The 20,470-nt window shown below is 38.9% G+C and overlaps 1 protein-coding gene across 2 annotated transcripts; it reads right to left on the reverse strand.

Annotated features, from left to right (window-relative positions):
• Nucleotides 1–1,089: 1,089 nt before the first annotated feature.
• Nucleotides 1,090–6,390, reverse strand: LOC131232460 (tobamovirus multiplication protein 2A). 2 transcript variants are annotated; one of them, XM_058228696.1, is made up of 7 exons: nt 6,252–6,390; nt 5,599–5,915; nt 3,224–3,323; nt 2,228–2,308; nt 2,033–2,137; nt 1,443–1,652; nt 1,090–1,337 (listed from the first exon to the last, which is right to left on the reverse strand). In XM_058228696.1, exons 2-7 carry the CDS (start codon nt 5,835–5,837, stop codon nt 1,230–1,232), a joined length of 843 nt encoding a protein of 280 aa, XP_058084679.1. In that variant the 5' UTR covers nt 5,838–5,915; nt 6,252–6,390; the 3' UTR covers nt 1,090–1,229. The 2 variants fall into 2 exon arrangements, with proteins under 2 accessions (XP_058084679.1, XP_058084678.1); XM_058228695.1 differs by having other exon boundaries at nt 5,599–5,943; nt 6,252–6,384.
• Between the last annotated feature and the right edge of the window lie 14,080 nt (nt 6,391–20,470).

A 20,470-nucleotide genomic window follows, 5' to 3' on the forward strand; every position in this document is an offset into this window, starting at 1 on the left:
TGGAAACAATATCAACATGGCCAATAGCTGGAAATGTGGGGAAACATGTGGAAAATAATGGAATTTTTCGATGAAATCTCAAGAAACACAAAAATACACACGTTTGCATATTTAAGAATAAAAAATTACAAAAATATGCATACAAAAGGGCCTAAAAGAGTGTTATTGCAAGAAATTAGTTCAACCATCCCACAAATCCCATTAATCAATTCAACTATCCATCCATCCAACATTCCATCCAAACATTCACCGATATCGTTGATGATTAGAAAAAAAAAACTGAAAGACAATGGCCTTGATATTGCACAAGTTGCAGTAACAACAATATCATGATATTATAGATATTATTGTCGTCAATTTAAACACTACAAATTAGTTACAACCATGCGCCCAAAAACAACCTGAAATGATTTTTTTTTTTTTTTTGTAATAAACAAAATTTAAGCGGTATTAATATATTGACAATATTATTGAAATCTCACTAATACACTAGCAATACAAGTGACACCTAGACTTTAGACAGTTGAAAATATTGACGATATCGATACATTGGAAATACAAGCAACAACTGAAATTTACACCACTGAAAATATTGGTGATACATTGGTGATGCTTGGTGATCCCTAAAATGTTTGATACTACTAGTGTAATTGGTATCTACCAGTGTTATCACCAGCGCTACTAGTGTTATCAGTATTGCTGAGCTAGAGATATGTATAATATTGGAGATATTTCAACAATATCGAAGAGCCACCAAACGATGGGTCGAAAATCATATCATGAATCCTCACTATGCAAAACAGTTCAATCAAGGTTACTTTCCCAGCTCAAACAGAAAAACGTGACACGCACGGAATTGCTCATCCAGCTGTCCACTGATAAGATACCCTGTCTGTAGAACCAGGCGGATATCATCATCATCGGGTAGATAACAGATCCACCAGTGTACAAAATGAACAGCCGAGACTGAATTGACCGTCCAAATTTTATTCACATGTGGGCCACCCGGTGATCAGACAGGCCTGATTTTCTCAGACATGTTATCTATAGAATGGCGGCTGCCTGAAGGAGAAAATGATGTCAATTCCATGAAATTAAAGGTGGAAGCTTCTTAAAATTGTCTAATTCTACACAACCCAAAGAGTGGGAAAAGATAAGAATTCAGGAGAAGATCAGAATGCACACCAACGTCAGTAAAATCCACTCTCAAGAATTTCAGTGCCACTATTTCACATTATGATGCATCGCCTCTTTTCTTCTGCCGGTGGTGCGGCTCCCTGTTGATACCTGTTTGACTCCGTGGGGTTGTATGTGAATTCGGAGGTATCGAGCCCGTACTGTTTTGAGGCAAGGGAATCCAAATCAGAACAAGAATAATGATAAGGATTGAAATATGCAAGAACCCAACAATTTCAAGTGGAGAGAGGACAAGCCAATTGCACCTTTTCCCTCATCCGTGTACTCCACGCGTCGTTCCTGCTTGGACGCTGATCTAGGCCCCCAGCTACCGGCACCCCAGTTGTTGGAGCACCTTGCCTGTTTATCAATGGCTGACGGATGTTGGGCCTAGGGGCACTGTACTCATCATCACTGTCATAGTCTGCTGGCCTGTTGGCTGCCCTTACAATAAGAGCTAACAAGAATGTTAACGCCTGCATGCAATGAAAAAGTGATACAAATCATTAGCAGCAGGAAATGATATTGTGCATCCATGAAACAATCTAATGCATGCACATGACTTCATGTTACAAGTACAAGCATGTCGTGGCATCATTTATTGAGCCATTTGTAAGAAAACTTGCAAGAAGCATGCATTTGTAGGTGTTCAATCATTATTTTTCTTTATGGAGATGTTAAATCATCAGTTTGTCATTGCAAGTGATCACATTCAGGAAAAACAATAAACTAAAACTACAGTTTAGGGCCTTTAGGCATTGGTCTGCTACATTGATAATCTAGTTTAGAGTTGTGATTAAAAAAAGAAGGTGATCATGAATTGTGATGAGGAAGTGGATATCTATGTCAGGAGTACCTCCAAAACAACAGCTCCTAGAGCGACCCATTTGGCTATTTTCCAGTTCTTCTCCAAGAAACTGTAGATCATGTCAAAATCTCCAGTTTTGTCAATTGGAATTGTCTGCAAGGGGAATTAACTACTTCATTAGACAAATGTTCTTAAAAGGGGAAAAAAGAGGGATAATCTGCCACCTGACAAAATAACACCCACCTCTTTCCAGCTGTGGTCAAAGAATATGAAAGCTGCACATCCTAGCTCTGCTAAGATCAACAAGATCACCAGTACAGAATACTGTGGTTGGTTTAAGGAATGCATGCAACTCAAGATGTGTTGGCACAACCAAGAAATAATACTAAATAGGAAAATGCTCTTAGATATTTTTTTGAATGGTAAAATATGCCTTTAGATTATGAAGTTAAATAACAAAATTCATATAACAAAATTACTCCTTTTATGTTCGATGGGATGGTATACAATGCTCACAGAAGCACAAATTTACATGCCTTCACTTTTAATCCCACACATGCGGCATAAATCATTGACCACATTTTAATGATTTTTAGCCTATTTTTAAATGGTGAGGATTGGCCAATTATTGTAATTTTTGGTTCATGAGTCATTCATGGTTGCACCTGATGAACGAATGGTTCGGATCATCATACACAATTTTGTGCTTTGGGGGTGCCAGATCTGTTTTCCATAATTCCTACATGTCATTGTTAACATGGTTTTGCTCAAAAAGGACCACACAACTCTCAAAAGTTTTAGAATAGTCTGAATAAATTAAACAAATTCAATATTTAACAGTGTGCAAAATCTGATACAAACTAACGGCTCTTTAACTTAAAAACTGGAACTTTTCTATAGGTTCATGTAGAACAGGAACTTTACAAGCAGGAAATCTTGTTCTTTATAATGACAAAAGAGTATCATTGATTAATTCTTAAACTGATATTCTTTCTAGTCTGTGGTTTACTACGGCAAAAGACCCAGCTTCAGAAAATCTAACTCTGTTTGACACTGATGAACAACTCAGAAGTATTTCAGTTGCCATGGAAAATCAAGTGGATAAATTATCAGGAGAGAAATCAAGTTACAAAATTGATCCTAGAAGTCAAGAGTCATTTCAAATTTCTACCAGGAATTAAGGGTCACCCATATTATTGAACAAATTCAAAAAGAAAAATGTCTTGTAAATCAGGATACACAGGTCAGGCAGCATCCATTCCTAGTTACTGCTCCAATACAACCAAAACAAGATATGACAAAGAGAATAACTCCAACGCCGATAAATAAGTAAATGAACCTGCAAAACATCATTGTATTGTGATATAAATTTACTAGCTCCATGGGCACACCCTCGCAACAAAATGTGTGAAAGTCGAGAAATTAAAAGTAAAGGAAAACATCAGCTTTTCTCAATTATATATTCATCAATGCTCGGACCACCTTCCACAACCAATCATGTCTGGTTCACATTTTATTCACAACACCATTTCCAGTCAGAACAACCCAGAAACTGACCCAACAACAAGGTATAACAAAAAGGTGAAGAGACAGAAGAACAAAGATGAAGAATTACTATATGAAGGTATGGGGCCTTCTCCATAATATCCTCCAAACGGAAAACTCCAATTATTAACATTTCTCTATCTAACTATGATTTTTCTTTTTTCCCTTTCTTATTTACCCTTCAAAAAGAAAATTATGATTTTTTTCAAAAAAATTCTTTTATTATGAATACAATCCAATCATAATATCGTATATCAAGATCACTCTGTTGTTTACAATATAACCACATACTTAAGTTTTCTACAAAGCAAGCTCTTAAATTTGGTTCTCTTAGTTAATTGACAGCGACCGAAACTGAAACAACTGAAATTTCAGTTTATGTCAAATGTATCTTTTGCATTTTCTTTCTTTCTTTTTCTTTTTTAATTAAAATAAACTGAAATGACTAAAATTCAGCTTTAACATAGCTTCTATCAGTAAAAATAATTTGACCAATCCACCAAACACAATTTTGGATCAAAATCACTGAAGTTTCAACTGAAAGTGCCACAAATCTCTATAGAAATTTTGGTTTTTCAATGCGAGTAACAATTTCTGCCAAGATTACCAAAGTACCAAGGACAGAAGTTCAGGTCTTCAGTTTAGTTAGGCCAAAGTATTTATTGCATGAAAAAAACCCCGTATTTGTTTCGGAAGGAATTTTATAATAATGATGGCCCCATCTTTGTGCAGTGTATGCGGGTTCTCAAGTCTGAAAAGTGGCACCCGAGGTTTAGTAGTCGAGACCCCTGGCCTGTTGTGTCCTACAGCGAATGGACTATACCTCAAAAATCTCCTAACAAGACAACCTCAACCTTTCGATTTGTAGCCTGATAGACAATTTAGATGAGATAAAACAACGGTCTACATTCAACTGAAAAAGATTCTAGCAGTGGTTACTAGGATCTTCCATCTGGAAAAGCATCGACAGATGCTCCATACAAGGTGGGACTCGAAAGACCAATGGTCTAGATTAACGACACCATGCACCCAACTTATCAGAACTGAAAACCCATGCATACAGTGCAAAAATGTAGGCCGCATCATATGATTCCTCTTCATTTCGATAGGGTTTTGCTGCTGAAACAAACTGAACTTCAATCCAAATTTCATCTGAAATGAAAAACATGCATCAAAGGATTCTGCCTGTCCCTGTATAAAAAGTTCATATTCCAGATGAATGGGAAGGCAGATAGTGAATATATGCTTGTGCTGTATGCAAGAGGCAGAGACGGTAAACCACCTCCTGGTGCAATGCCCTTTCATCTCTCAAATTTGGGCTGACGTCAGCCAGCGATTCAGGATCAGTTGGTGCATCCCAGATTCAGCCCTCAAAATGCTATCATCTTGGCAAGGATTCAATCTTGGAAAAATCAGAACCATTATTTGGAGAATGGCAATCTTAGCAATCTGGTGGTGTGTTTGGGAAGAGAGAAACAAAAGATGTTTTAACGATAAATTGTCCCCTGTTATCACGGTCGGTTCCAGGGCCAAAAGGCCCCTGATCGAATGGGCTGTAATCTCAAAGGGTTAGAGAGATGGTGATCTTAGTTTCCTAGGCTTTTAGCTGTTGTCTGCCTCCTCAGCAGACTTGTTTTTCTTTCTGTTTTTTGTATTCTCTCCTTTCTTCTTTAATATATTTCGCGGTTGCCTTTTAAAAAAAAATATTATCAATCAGCTCAGAACCTCAGATTCGATGCATTAAGCTAATCTGCATTCGATCTAATGGTGTTCAAGGTTTTAAATCGGTGAATCGGGTATCATATCGTTCACCACGGGTAAAGCTCTGTGTTGCCCCTGTATCAGGCTGTTTCGGGCTGTTACAGGCAGATACAGCCATATTGGTCATGAGCGATACCGGTATGTATCAGGTGATACGTAGTGGTTTCGAAGAATATACTTTAAACCTTGATAGCCCCTAACCGAACGTAACAAAATCAGAACTAACATCATTCAAATTTCATCTACGAAAGACAGTAACCACATCATCTCAAAGATTCATCTACAAGTGACGGAAGAAATAGCCATACCAAGCTCTCGGAAGCTTGTCGAGAATACTCGTCGATAGAGATGCGACCAGCAGCATCGGCCGACCGAGAGTTATAAATTCAAGATCCTCTGCACCCACGGGCGAGACTGGATCGACATCAGAATACTTCTTCCATTCGACCAACAAATAGATCCCGTAACCCACCATTGCCAATCCGCTGACTGCAAGCAGGAAATTCAGAAGCTTCAAGAGGCATTCCAAGCACCCTCTGCACGCCATCCTTTCGAATTCCGAAATCCACTAAAACCGCAGGCGCAGAATTTGAGTTCCTCCCAATTTCAATAACCTTACAGACCGCTGGACGAAATCTGCATATGCAGATACCCTAGAAAAAATGAGAATTCGGGTTTTGGTATGGAACACGGAATCTGATGAAATTGAAATAAAATCCTACTTCCTATTCGTAAGGATAGTCCAAATAGAGAAGAAAATGCGACAGATATTTCAGGATTTTGTGATTTATAGGGTTTTGAACGAATCGAGAAATCGACAGACGAAAATTGCACGATTTTTTTTCCTTTTTTCTCCAGATATTCGTTTCATATCATCGCATAAAAAGAGACAAATCGCGATTTTTTTTTTTTCAGAAAATAGAAATTTAAATAGAAAATTCAGAAAATTCGAAGAAATTACCGGAGGTTTTGACGATCTGAAATTCGGAGGCCTGCAAAAGCAGCTAAGAACAAGAGACAGAGAGGCTTCTGCCTTTTGCTGGAAAGGAAGTGGAAAGCCAGATGTATTCGACACGTGGCAGAGATGAGAGGGTAAGTGGAGATGGACGGCTGATATCGAAGAAAATGGATGGAGGACGGTGGGAAAGAAAGTACCAGAATCGTCCACCGCACCTGTTTTACGCAGCTCTGTAAAACATCTGGGGATCACCGTTTTTTTTTTGTGTGTAAATCCACTCCGTCCATAAGGTGAGAAACATTATTCTAACCGCACAGACAAACGATCCGAATGATTAGAAACTCTCATGAGACACACCAAGGGAACAATATAAAATAGGTCCTATTACTTCTAAGTTCACATGCTGTGGCCCACCTGATATTTTTTCAGACTGAATTTTGAATTTTCACTTTATCCCCTTGAGTACGCCTGATTAGAGGGTTTGATTAAAGAGATACATCATAACAGACCCACACAGAAACCTACGGTTGGATTCCTTTTTTTCCTTTGGTGTATCCCATGTGAGTTTTGGATCCTGCTGAATTTTCTACTCAGCTCCTAGAATCAAGTAAAAAACCTGATGAACGGAATGGATTTCAAATACATACATGATGGATCCCACGTGCTTGGGTGTTGTACGCGCTGCATAAAACCAGTGTTGCAGAGGATTCCGTTCCAGGAGGGGAAGGGCCTCTTGTAGATAAACATGGTCGGCCCACGGCTACCGTGAGCAGAGAGGGACATTCCAATTCCCTGTTAAATTACATAAATCTCCTCGTTTCAAGCGCATGAATTGTGACGTACAGGAAGTTCTTGTAAGCAGAAGCTATGTGGGCCCCAACGTGATGTCCATGTAAAATCCAATCCGTACATCAGTTTTTACAGCTCATTTAAAATGAGGTGTATCCAAAAATCAAGTGAGACACAACATAAGAAGCAGTGGAGATTGAACAACCACCGTTGAAACCTCCATGGTGTCACGGAATTTCTACATCAGGATAATATTTATTAGGAATAACCTTATTAACGGTTTGGATGGCATATAAAAATCATGGTGAGTACGGGGGAAGGTTTCAACGGTGGGTACTTTCAAAGTACTGTGGCCCACGTGAGGGGGAGAAGAAAGTTGCGTCCTCTTTGAGAAAGCTCCAAATGTGCGCATTATCCGAGGGTATTGAAGTCATTTTGGTACCTCATTATCGCCATTTAAAAAATCCCAGGACGGTTTGATTGTATGCAGCCTACAGGTTTGCTAGAATACATTCCACGTGTTGCTATACAACTCGTCTGGACTATGTAGCAGTTGAATGTTTGATCGTTTTCAGTGATCCAAACCGTTTAGAAGATGGGCCTCATTGTCGATGGTGGATGTATAATCGTGAAGTTGTAGATTACAATGTTCCCTACTTTTTTTTTTCTATGACAGTTTTCTTGACCGTTGGTTTTTTGTCCATTGATTCCGAAGTCTAGGATTTTCTAATCTTGAAATTTTCTGTGGCAGCTACCTTTATCCTTTTATTTCGTCGGATCATCTGTTTCGATTACTGAATTGATACTAGATCCGGCAACTATTATTCTAACGTATCATTTGAGCAATACATCGGGATGTATTCCAGCAAACTTATTTAACAGTTTTTACACTGTGCTACTTGTGAATTTTAAAGTACTCACAACTCCGTCTTAAAAATAAAATTATATTTACCTCCATTTTCCTGTGCGTTTATTATCGAAGGCTTCCTTCCTATTGCGGTTGTGTTGTACATACGCTCATTTTCAAGCCTAGGGCAAAAACAGGGCAGGCCATGCAATGACAGACCTGTATGGTCAAATCCTAAGCTTGCACCAGGGGTGGGTATTTAGCCTCTAGTTTTTCGTGTTATTCATGGACAAGCAAATGAGGCATTTGCAAAAATAGCTCCCATGGCATTTTTTTGGTAGATGACATGGTTTTAATCGACAAGGTGAATAAGGGCATAAATGCAAAGCTAGGTTTGTGGAAAAGGATATTATGATTTAAAGAACTTAAAATTAGTTAGAACTAAAATGGAATATATAAAGTCAATTTTAATAGCAATAAGAGTGAGAACAAAGAATTAATAACAACTTATTCAAAAATTTCTTAAAATTAGTAATTTCAATGCCATGGATTGATAATTCACGAGAGTGGAGAGATTGAGAAGGATACTGCCTACAAAATTCAAGAGGAGTAGAAGAAATGGAGATGCTCCTTAAGAGTTTCATATGATTGCCGTGTACCCATCAAATTGAAAGTGATATATATATGTATATTTTTTAGATGGCTATAAGACTAGCTATGCCTTGTGAGATAGAATATTGGCTAATTAAGGAACAACATGTCCATAAGATGAGATTGCAATAAGGACACACTTGTTGCCGTGCCTTATCAGTGGACTCTTTAGAGTTTCAACATGAGGTCACATGTTTAAGCATTCCTTGGGGTGTGCGTGCATGAGACTGTGGGGTGTGTGTGCTTGTGTGAGTTGTGTGTGTGGAGTAGCACTGATAGTCAACAAGACAAGGGAAACTAGACTTGGATGGTCTAGTCATGTGCAACAAGACTAAGAACTATGCCATTAACATATATGGTTTAATTAAAGTTATGACCCTGATAAAGTGGAATGGTGGAGAAGGATTTGTGTTGCTGAACCTAATTAGTTAGAATAAGGCTTAAATTAGTTAAGATAAGGCTTAGATAATGATGGTGACATATGAATGTAGAAATTGATGCTTCAACAATGATAAGGGTCTACATTCAATTTACTTATGTTGTGTGCTTGATGATTGACCACCTTGATTTTTAGGGCAGAGATCATGTACTCTGGATATTGTTTTGTGAAACTCTAGGGGTTATTTATTTTTTAATTCATAGGGTAAATAAGGTGTAAATGGGTAATTATTATTAACCCTTATATTTACATTAGACAGTAATCCCTTGACATTGAATTGACGTTAATAGTGTGCTAAAACTAAGACAATGAGGATTTTTTCCTCTAAAATCCATGGGGCCTACTATTATGCATGTGGTTGATTCATGCCATCCATTTGTTATTTCCTCTCATTTTAGGGCATGAGCAGATCCAAAACTCAAGTGGACCACACCATATAAAACAGGGGAAATTGAACATTTACTGTTCATTTCTTCTTTGGGACCACAAAAGCTTTAGATCAAGTTTATTTTTGTGTTTTCCCTTCAAATATGTCTGTGTGACATTATGAATAGGTTGGATGGCAGGTACACATCCCTATGGCTGAAGGCTCATTTTAACTTTCAATAGTAAGCATTTAATTCCTCCCATTTCTTGTGGTGTGGTCCACTGAAGCCTTGCATTTGACTCATTTTTTTGGCTCACGCCCTAAAATGAGCACTCAAAACATACAAACAGTAGATCTCATACACATGCATAAGAATGGCTCCCACAAAATCTACCACCAAAATTTTTACTCAAGAAGTTCTTTGTCCCACGGTCTTTGAGGTCAAATTACATCTTCAAATCCTCTTTTCCAATAATCTATAAAAAGTAATAATTACTCATTTACAGTTAATTTATGGTGTATTTTGAAAAACAAACATGCCCTTAAATTCCACATGTTTATCAAGCTGGCACATCTTGCATGTTTTGACCCCAGAAGATTGGCCAACTGCCGATAACTTTTCCATTATCTATGGGTATAATGCATGTCATTAATATAGGCGTGCTAGATCTGAGTCATTTTTAGGTGAGGTCCACAATGAACAGAGATTATTTTTCTATGTGGAATGGTTTTCTAGCAACCTTTATACGTTGATTTCTAGTGGACATCAGGAGTACTTGCGATGGTGACTTGGAGAGTCATATGTCTATTGACAGGAGACACTTCTATATATATATATATATATATATTAAATTTAAACCAAAAGATTATTATAATTTAATTACAATGGTCGGCTAAAATCAGTCAACGCCCTTGGCCATCACCTTACCTAACTGCCATCTCAACTATATCATATAAATCTTTCTTAAGAAAATGTATCATATAAATCATAGAAGTAATTTTTTTTTAATATTTAAAATTTTAGTGGAAAAATAAAATAACAAAATTTCATGTCTTTAAAATATACTCTCTAATTATTATCTATTTTAAAAGTATCTAATAGTAGACGTTGGTATATCAAACATGGATGACACGATCATATTGGCCCTAAGCAACACAATGTAAATATAGGACACAAGTTGTATGCAATCCACCTACCACTTGTCGGGTCACATGTCTACCTGTCGTCGAACATGAATTTGGACACAATTCACCTACTGTAGGAAGCAACATAGACAGAAGATAGTGGGACCCATCGAGATGTCTGTAAGAAATTCATCTATCCATTAGTTTTTCTATCTCATGTTAAGACGTGATTTAAAAAATGAGCGAAATCTAAAGCTTAAGTGGACCACACTAAAAACAGTGGGAATGAAACACAATATCAAAACCTTTAGTGGGGACACAAAAGCTTTGGATTAGGTTAATATTTTTGTTTGCAATACATATCAGTTAAAATGACGTTATTAATGGTTTGGATAACATATAAATATGATGGTGGACCTCAAACGGTTACAATGGTGAGCATTTCCATCCTCAGAGTTTCTCATAGCGGGTTGACTTTAAGCTTCAGATATGACTCATATTTGAATATATAGCTGGAGGAAACCGAAGCATGGGGTGAATTTCTCACGGACATCTAAGGGCGTGTTTGGCCGGGCACGCTAGATGGGATTGGGTTGTATTAGGGTGGATTGTACGCCTTCCAATACAGTGTTAGTGAATTACATGCAATCCCACAGGATTGCTGTATCCAGCGTCCAACCCATGGCCTGTTTGGACGGGCGGCTTGGATGGGATTGGGTCGAGTGCGTGCGTGTTTGGACAGGAGTGGAATTGTAAGCCACCGATTGGATTCAACTATAACACTTGATAAGTCAGGTGCAAAGGATGGTTATAAAACTGTCTCCCGCCAAACACGCCCTAATGCACCGAGTTTACGGATTGGGTACTCCACCTAACAGCAGCCTTTGGCTGGTGGTCGTTGCTCTGTGGGACTCACCATGATGTACATATCCCATCCATGCCGTCCATCAGTTAACAGATCATTTTAAGATGGTGTGAAGTCAAATATTCCTATATCTCGATTTTAAATGGACCAGATTACAGGAAGCAGTTTTGAGAGAGCATCAACCGTGTAGATAATTTTTGATCAAGCTCATTTTTTTTTTCCCATTCATCTGGGATTATAGGACCTAATCAACTTATTGGACGTCAAATAAACAGTACAGTGGGCCTTCCAAGGACTTTAATGATGCATGTCCAATCATTATATTTTTCATGTGGTGTGGTCCACCAGAAATGTATATACCTCTCATTTCTGGGATCAAGCCATAAAATGATTGGTAAAAATGTATGAACGGAAAGGATGAAACACATACATCATGGTTTCCAAAGAGCACCGACCCACAAGTATTGAAACACATACATTATGGTTTTCAAAGAGCACCGACCCACAAAATAGAGAAATCCAGCGTCGAATCCCGCGGGATTGTGCCGTACGGGCGATAACCCTTCGAATCCAGTGATGAAAACTGCCCCAATCCAGCGGATTTTCTCTCCAAGCTCGAATCCACCGCCCGTCCAATCAAGCGGCTGCTCTGACGGCATAGGATTGGAGTACCCTATCCAGCCTAATACAAGCTACTCCAATGCAACGTGCCCGTCCAAACACGCCCTAAGTGAACCCCTTGTAGGTTTTTACCGTGAGGGGCACAACAACTTGGGTCGGCACATGTGGCACGCTGTAAAAACTTCACAATCTCATCTTAAGGAGGCATTTGGCGCATGGTATTAGATGAAATTAGGTGGGATGGAATTGCATTTGGTCCCGTGCAAATTCCATTTCACGTTTTGAGGGTTGGGAAAGCTTAGGATTAGCTGGGATAGCATTGCATTTAATCCATGTGGGATTTTCATGGTATTTTTGTAAACCACTAATAAAAGATATTCCTAATACATTTGAAATTTAGTAAAAAGTGGCGTGGCTGTCAACAAGATTTATGGGTCCCACTATAATGTATGGGCTATATCCATACCATCCATCCATTTTTCAAAATCTTTTTAGGATATTAAACCAAAAAAAGGTAAATCCAATGCTCAAGTGAACCACATTATAAAAACTAATGGGGATTGAACGGCAAGTACTGAAAACTTATTGATGGCTACAAAAGTTTTAGATCAAGCCAATATTTGCGTTTTACTTCTATCCAGGTTTGACCTTATGAACAGGTTGGAAGGAAAATAAACACCACAATGTGCTCCTGGAAGGTTTCAATAGTGAGTGTCATTGTCCCTATTGCTTTCCACGGTGTGGTCCATGTGAGCCTTGGATCTGCCTCATTTTTGGGCCCATGCTATAAAACAACATCGCGAAATGAATCGATAGTGCATACGTAAGATATACATTACGACAGGTTCATAACAATTGTTAACCTCGTAACAACATAAGAAAAGCTGGTGACGCATAATTTCTCCCAACAAAGTAGTTACTGGGATGATGAATTTTCATTGCATTCATGTCTCAATGTAAACATAACGTACAATGGAATGCAATGTCGTTTCAAACCAGGGATTTTCAAGACAATTTCTAACCTTGGGAAATCATTGCACTAAAGTAACTCTATCCCACCTAATTCTGGTTAAATCCATTCACCAAACACTCTTTAAATGTCTGTTTGTAGGGGCATCGATGAGTTGGGCTCAGGCCTGAAAAAACATAAATATAAATAGGGTCAGCTGATGGCTCAGCTTGAAACAGTTCAAAATCCGGACTGAGACTTACCCCAGGCCCGGCCATTGACAGCCCTATATATTTTCCTTCCAACGAGTTGATTAGGTCACACAAATTTAAACGAAGGAAAACACAAACATCCGCTGCATCCAAAACTTTTGTGCTCCCATGAAGATTTTAATGGTGAGCATTCAATCACCACTGTTTCCTGTGGTGCAGTCCACATGAGACTTAGATCTACCTATTTTTGAACTCATGCTTTAAAATTATATGAGAAAATGGAGATAAAACACATACATAACGGTGGATCTCAAAGAGCACCGTCTAATAGCTACTGGTTATTGACAGCGTCGGTAGGTTCCGCGTCCCGTCTCTCTGCTAGCGCAACGTGGGTTCAATGATTAAGGTGCATGTCGATCTGTGGGCCTGACAATGCAATTGGCGGGAGTCTTGCTTTGCTGGAAAGGAAGGCTCGCACTTTTAGTCTTTAGGCAACAGCATCTGGGACCCGACTACAGCACCTAACGTTCAAAAACATCAGCTACCTTTCAAATTTCCAAAAGGGAAAATGAAATCGGACGCGGCAAGGCGACCCGCGCGATGAAAGATTAAAAGATCAACCCCATCCGACGCGGTCCACCTAGAATTTGAAGCTGCTTCATTTTTGGGACCATGTCATAAGGGCCTGTTTGGCCAGGCAGATCCCACGGTATTAGGAGGGATGGGATCGGCAATATCCTGGGATAGACATGACGAGCCAAACAGATCGGGTGAACTTGTCCCGGGATACGAGCAATCCCATGGATCTTAAGACAATCCACTGACATCACCACCATTACCTTAAAATTGATCCTATCCCTTGGTTGGATGGATCGGAAGGTAAAATCCCGAGATATGCATGGCGTGCCAAACAGACCCAGTGAACTTGTCCCGGAATATAAGCAATCCCATGGATCTTAAGACAATCCACTGACACCATCATCATTACCTTAAAATTGATCCCATCCCTCCTAATACCATAGGATCTGCCCGGCCAAACAGGCCATAAAATAATCTGAAAAAACAGATGGACGGCGTGGATATATATTTCATTGATCGAGGTGGGCCGTACGTCAGGGTCTCACCCACGTCGCTGGTTATGGGGTCGCAGCCAAATGGCACTAAAATACTCGATATTCAAGGTATATGTGTGGTCCTGTTGATGCACAGCCAAGATGGATTTTTTTTATATATTTCACGATGGAGGACGCCTGATGAGTGACATTGATCTCTTGCACGTGTGTCAGAGGGGCGCATGCGCTCAGAATCGTTTCTTCCATCTCTCTTCCCGCGAATGGCCTCGGCATTTCTAAAAGAGAGAAGGGGATGGTTCGAGTCCCGTCCGCGACCGCAATTATTGTATTGTTCCATTTATATACAAACGCAACGAACAATCCGATCTAATCCACGTCTCGAAGCGCCGGGGCGATTCTCGCGTAGAGAGATAGAAGAGTCAGTAACAACTGTCAATGTAAAGTGCGTGATCCAGATCTAGACCATTGATTTTAGTGGGACCAACTTGAACATGGCCTGGACCAAAATAGAACTGATCACCTACAGGCAAGGTAACACAAACACATACATTTGTGTAGGAAATCAGTACCGTGAAAATGCAGGGCATCCCTAGGAAGAACTCACTAAGTGGGCCATACCTGTATGTCGACCCAGACGATTGATTCCAACAGTGTGGCCCACCTGATAAGTGAGAGGGATTTATTTTTGTGCCAAGCGATCTCACATTGGGGCCAGCATTTCATGGTACTGATGTCTGGTAGGGTACCATCTGTTGTGATACTTTGATCAGTTCGGCCAAACCGGCGGTCCCACTCTCCTTAGAAAATGTACAATCTATATTCAAAGCACATGTGTGGCTTATGTGACGAGTGGATTGGTCTGATCTCTGGGTTAGGTCATGTTCAAGCCGTGAATCATTTGGTAAACGGCTGGGATCTCATGAACACCTGCGGCATACCACCTTGTCACGTGACGCTTGAGTGGGCTAGCATTTCTTTCCCATTTTATTCTTATCGGAAAGGGATTTTTTTTTTTTTTTTTGGTGATGGGGGACGCACTTTGAAACTGTCGACATGGAGTGCATCCAAGGCAAACTAAACCGTCCAAATAGTGGGCCCCTCGCCCAACTAACGTCGTAACTAGCCCGATGGAAATCCGTGGACTCTTCAGATGAAAAAATAGTGATGGGTCCCAATTCAGTCAAATGTGTGCTTAGGATCCATCTAAAGCCATTATTTGGACGGCCTGATAACATTATGCCAACCGTACGATTACTGAGCGTATGCTTTTGAATGTCTATCTTTGCCACCGTATGTACTTAAAATATTTCCACCGAATTTAAGGGGTATGCACGTGCTTTTGTTTGCACACGCGTATTAGAGAGCTCATCTAGACGCCAAACGTGACGCTGGTGTAAAATCCAAGCCGTTCATCAGATGAATCCCACGAAGCCATACATCATATGAATCCATGATGTGGATACCTTGCCCAACGATCAGATCAGGAAATAGAAACAAATGGGGCGGTCAATCCTCTTGTTTCATGAACCGCAGTATTCCCAAATCAATGGACCGATCTGTTTTCTCAAGAGAAATCATCGTTTGGATCACTCCAATGGATGGCTTGGATCTCATCCGAAATTTTGGTGATCGTTCATGTTCAAATGAAAAAAAGAAGAAGCCAAATTACCGAAGGATTGAAATAATCCAATCGAGAGCTTTATCTGTTAACTTTCCAACATTCCAAACTAAGACTCGTTGTATAAACGGTTTGGATCATTCGAAGATGATCCACATTTAAAAGGCTAAAGTCGTGACGTATTAATTACAATACGTCGCGATGCATTACCAGTTTGCCAGATATAATTTAGTGGCATTAATTGCAGCCATACGAGTCACTTTTAATCGTTTTCCTTTTGCATGCGTCGCGATGCAGGTCATATGCAGATGCATGTGCAGCCACTGTTCGTGGATCCGAACCGTCCATCTGCTAGAGCAATGCCGTGGATGGACCATTTTCTAAAATGATGCGTATATAAAAGTCTTTATAACCAATCAGCGGACTTATTCCCGTTGGAGGTGTGCCGTTGATTGTTTTTGTCTTCAAGCATTCGTGTGAATTTAACGGGTTGATGGCTGGGATCATTCAATCAAAATGATTGTGTTCAAATGACTACTCCAATGATGTTATGATGGTTGCACATGGACGCCATCTAGCAAATAATGGTGGAGGACTTTTTGGTTTCCATGCATTCCAGATGAATTCTTGAAAGTGGATTGAATTATGAGAGTGGTGCCACTTAAAAAGATTTTTATAAGTTCTAAAAAGCAAATACAAAAATAGATCGACGACGTGAAGTTTTGTCGCCCATGCGTTAAAGTCCATAAGCCATATGCTATTTAAATATAATTGACATATGTACTGACCCCTCTCACGAAGCTTGGTATTCGCGGATACTGGAATAAAGCTCGGTGGGCTCTACCACGATGTATATGTTTTATACCGGGCCCTATCCATTTTTACAAATCATTTTTGGGCACTGGCCTGTAAATAACGTTGATCCAAATCTCAGGTGAACCCAACATAAGAAATAGTGGTGATTGAACTTCCAACATTAAAACCTTTTTAGGGGCTACTGTAATATTTATTTGCCATCTAACTGCTGAGTAGGTCATATCAATATGGATGAAGGAAAAACATAAATGTCAGCTAGATCCAAAACTTTTGTAGCCTTGAATGTAAATGTTCAATTTCTACTGTTTCTTATGTAATTCACTTGATATTTGGATCTACCTCTAAAATTGCATTTCAAATGATAAAAGATGCAATGAGAAATAATTATCTAAGACTTTTATTTTAGTAAAACAAATAAGTACATTTTACCATCTTGACAAAAAGAAGAAAAACTTTCTACTTCTCTCACATGTGACATTTTGAAAGGTAAAAACTAAAGAAAAAAAATAGATTTCAAATATTTTGAGGGTTATTTATCAAATGAAGGGGCATAACTTTTGGTTTGTAAAATCAACCTCATAGAGATTCTTTATATAAATTTAATAAGTATTTACCGCCTAAAGTTACCAATAAAAAATTGGTTGCTATCAAAAGGTAAGGTTCAAATCTGAAAAGGATGGCTTAGTTTGTTTGCATGCACATGAAGTATGGTAGGGTTACTTGGGTGCTTTTGGTGCACTTTGTGTTTTGCGCTTAAGAACATTGCTGCGAGGTTTAAAAAGCCTTAAACATTTTTAAAATATGCCTAGACCCAGATTGAGCTATACGTACAAATTTATCTGAGTTGTGGCTTGAAGTGGTTTCAATGGGTGGTTTGGCCTGGTTAATCACCTATCGATGATGGTTTTGAGGATTGTTAGTCATGATTATGTAATGGGAGATGAATGTTGATCAAATGGTCAACGTAGATGCTATGATGGAAGATGTTCCGGGCAATAACAATGGTCAAGAGGGAAGTTTTGTATATTCTAATGATCACTTCTCTGCAAATTTTATTTATTAAGATTTTTGAATTATAATATTCAAAAATCAGATTGGACCGAGGACCCATTTTTTAACAAAACATAGCAGAATAAGATCAATTGCATTGCATGACTATAAAATCAAAATTTAAAACTTACTTGATGATTGATTTCAATTACCATCAATCAGACATTTAGAACCATACCTTTTGTTTTATGTAGCACTGGCTCTGTTGTTTTAGTGGTTTGGATTGAGATGAGTATATACAAGTGGACAGTGCTAATTGAGAAATTAGAGCTTTTCATTAGGTGGGACACCCTATATACTCAGGCCTAGAACAATCAGCCACTTCCAGTCAAATAGCTGGAGATGACATAGTGGAGTCCTGAGAGATGTGACATGGTCGAGCCATCTCTCCACAGACTACATGCAGGGCAATGTACAAATCAGGTCAGTTCATGCCTCTGCATTGATGGCCTATGTATGAAAAAAAAAAAAAGATTCATCTTAACCATGGTTATTACAGTTAATCCTCAAATATGCAGCAGGACAAATTATAGAAAATGTAAATGGATAGAATTTTCTTAGGGGTTTTAATTTTAAAATGCAAGACATTCATTTTGGTGGAATCTATAAAATACCCCGTCAAGTGTCGTGTGGAGATACTGTTTTGACTTAGTTTTTAAAATTTCTATATATAAGCTTTGTTTTGAAAACTTGTTTTACAAAGTCTAACATTTACATATGGTTATCCTTATATAAAGGATTATCTTTACATGACTATTACTTTCGATTTTATTAACAGTGTAGTAAGGATAGCCGTATTGGAACCACGTATTTTATTAATTATATACTTAACTTCCTTTTTATAAGAAATTTTGAATGAAAATATGTACTTGAATTACTTTGTTTTTCACTTTTTAAAAATCTCATTTTGGACATTTAAAGCAAAGGTTAAATATTATGTTTTCACTGAAAAATTAGATAAAGCATAGCTTAATTGAATCCCAAAGGCAGAGTGGTTGAATCCCTTATATAATTGGGATACTTAGACTATCTTAAAGATGTTTTCATATTTTATTTTGTACACATGGCATATGGCTAGATGAAAGTGGAATGAAACAACTCATCCATTAATACCATTTGCTATTTACACGCATCTCTATTTTAGGTTGTTAATATTGTGGGACCTTAAAAATAAATTGATTGAATGATTCAATAGTTAGGTGGGCGATGCCCACGGCCCACCTGACTACGCGTAGTCGCGCAAGCGTTACCTTTAAACCGTCCGTTTATGTGCATCCGTCATTGGATGGTTTATACGCTCTTGTTGGAACACACAGGGCCCATGATCTGGAAGACCGCATATGCCTCCGTACGGGACGCGGATTAGCTACTTACAGGCTGAGTAGCGAGACTCGTTACTGAAGTGACGTCACCAAGTTACGTGGGCCCTACGATGATATATGTTTTGTATCCACACCGTCCATAAATTTAGAGAAATCATTTTAGGGCGTGATCCAAAGAATGAGACGGATCTAAGGCTGAAGTGGACCCACCGCAGAAAAAAGTAGGGGAGAGTGACGCCCACCGTTGACACCTTCCGAAGGACCACCATAATATTTATTTGAGATCCAACCTATTCAGGTGTTAAAGAAGACATGAAAGAAGGGAAAACATAAATATCAGCTTGATCAAAAACTTTTGTGGCCTTTACCCTCCCCACTGTTTTCTGTGGTGGGGTATACTCGAGCTTTGGATCTGATTTATTCTTTGGATCATACCCTAGTATCCTAATATAATCTCTCCAAATGGATGGACGGTGTGGTTATAAAACCTACGTCATGATCGGGCCCACATAACTTGCCTCTCGCTACTCAACCTGTTAGTAGCTAATCCGCGTCCCCGAGTATGCTCGGCACGAGAGATCCAAGCCATTCATCAGATGGATCCCGCCATGCCGTTGACCAAGAACCAATAGACGTTAGACAGGAAGGATCTACCGTGGATTGCACGTGGCCCCAAATCACCACAAATCGATAATCATTGCCATCTGATGAAGGGCATGCATGATAGAATTAGGTAGGCCCACGAATGGCCCACATTGGATGTCGGCAGAGATTAGGTAAGAAGAATTCCCACTGTGTCATTGCTCTTTTGTATCTCCAACCTGAGCATTTACGAATTTTGATTAGACAGAAATTTCAGTTTTATTTATTTATTATTTATTTTTATATTTGTTTTTCCTACTTGTATCCAATTTTATCTTTTGTTTGAGGCTGCGTTTGGATGCGCTATTCAATCGAATTACGACTTAAAAATAACCCAATTGGAGGGAGTTAGCTCCAAATTACAATTGTGTTATTTGAAGGGAACATGGATTGATGACTCGTCCGAGTCGACTCGAACTTGGTCTAGATCGAGTCAGTTCGAGTTGGTGAGTCTTCAATCCATGTTCGGGTTGGACTTGAAACTGGAAAGGAATGTTACTACAATATGAGAAGTACTTCCTTATTAAAGAAACCTGTTTTCTTTCAACGCTGCGTCCAAACGCAGGAATTCTATTTCCCTGAGCTTAAGGTAATTCAGTGTTTGAATAGATTCATTCCAGTTTGAAATAATCCTCAAATTGTTCATATCTTTGATGTTTTTAGCAGTTTCTCAGTAGGAATGTTTGCTATTGTTCCTCATAGAGTAGACGTGTATTAGCACTTTGTGGTGGTAATTAGAACAGAAAAGCATATCAATACAATTGCAATCTGATTTCCACAGAATTCGAAATAAGATAGGTCTTCAAATAGAATGTTTTCTGTAATGGAGATTGCTC

The sequence above is a fragment of the Magnolia sinica genome, chromosome 18 (genome assembly GCF_029962835.1).
Source record: "Magnolia sinica isolate HGM2019 chromosome 18, MsV1, whole genome shotgun sequence".
Classification (NCBI taxonomy): domain Eukaryota; kingdom Viridiplantae; phylum Streptophyta; class Magnoliopsida; order Magnoliales; family Magnoliaceae; genus Magnolia; species Magnolia sinica.

Coding starts and splice junctions, on each gene's coding strand:
- LOC131232460 (XM_058228696.1), bottom strand. CDS start 5,837: ATGGCGTGCAGAGGGTGCTTGGAATGCCTCTTGAAGCTTCTGAATTTC. Junction 1,653..2,032: donor TAGGAGCTGTTGTTTTGGAG/GTACTCCTGACA, acceptor CATTGCATGCAG/GCGTTAACATTCTTGTTAGC. Junction 1,338..1,442: donor GTACACGGATGAGGGAAAAG/GTGCAATTGGCT, acceptor GCCTCAAAACAG/TACGGGCTCGATACCTCCGA.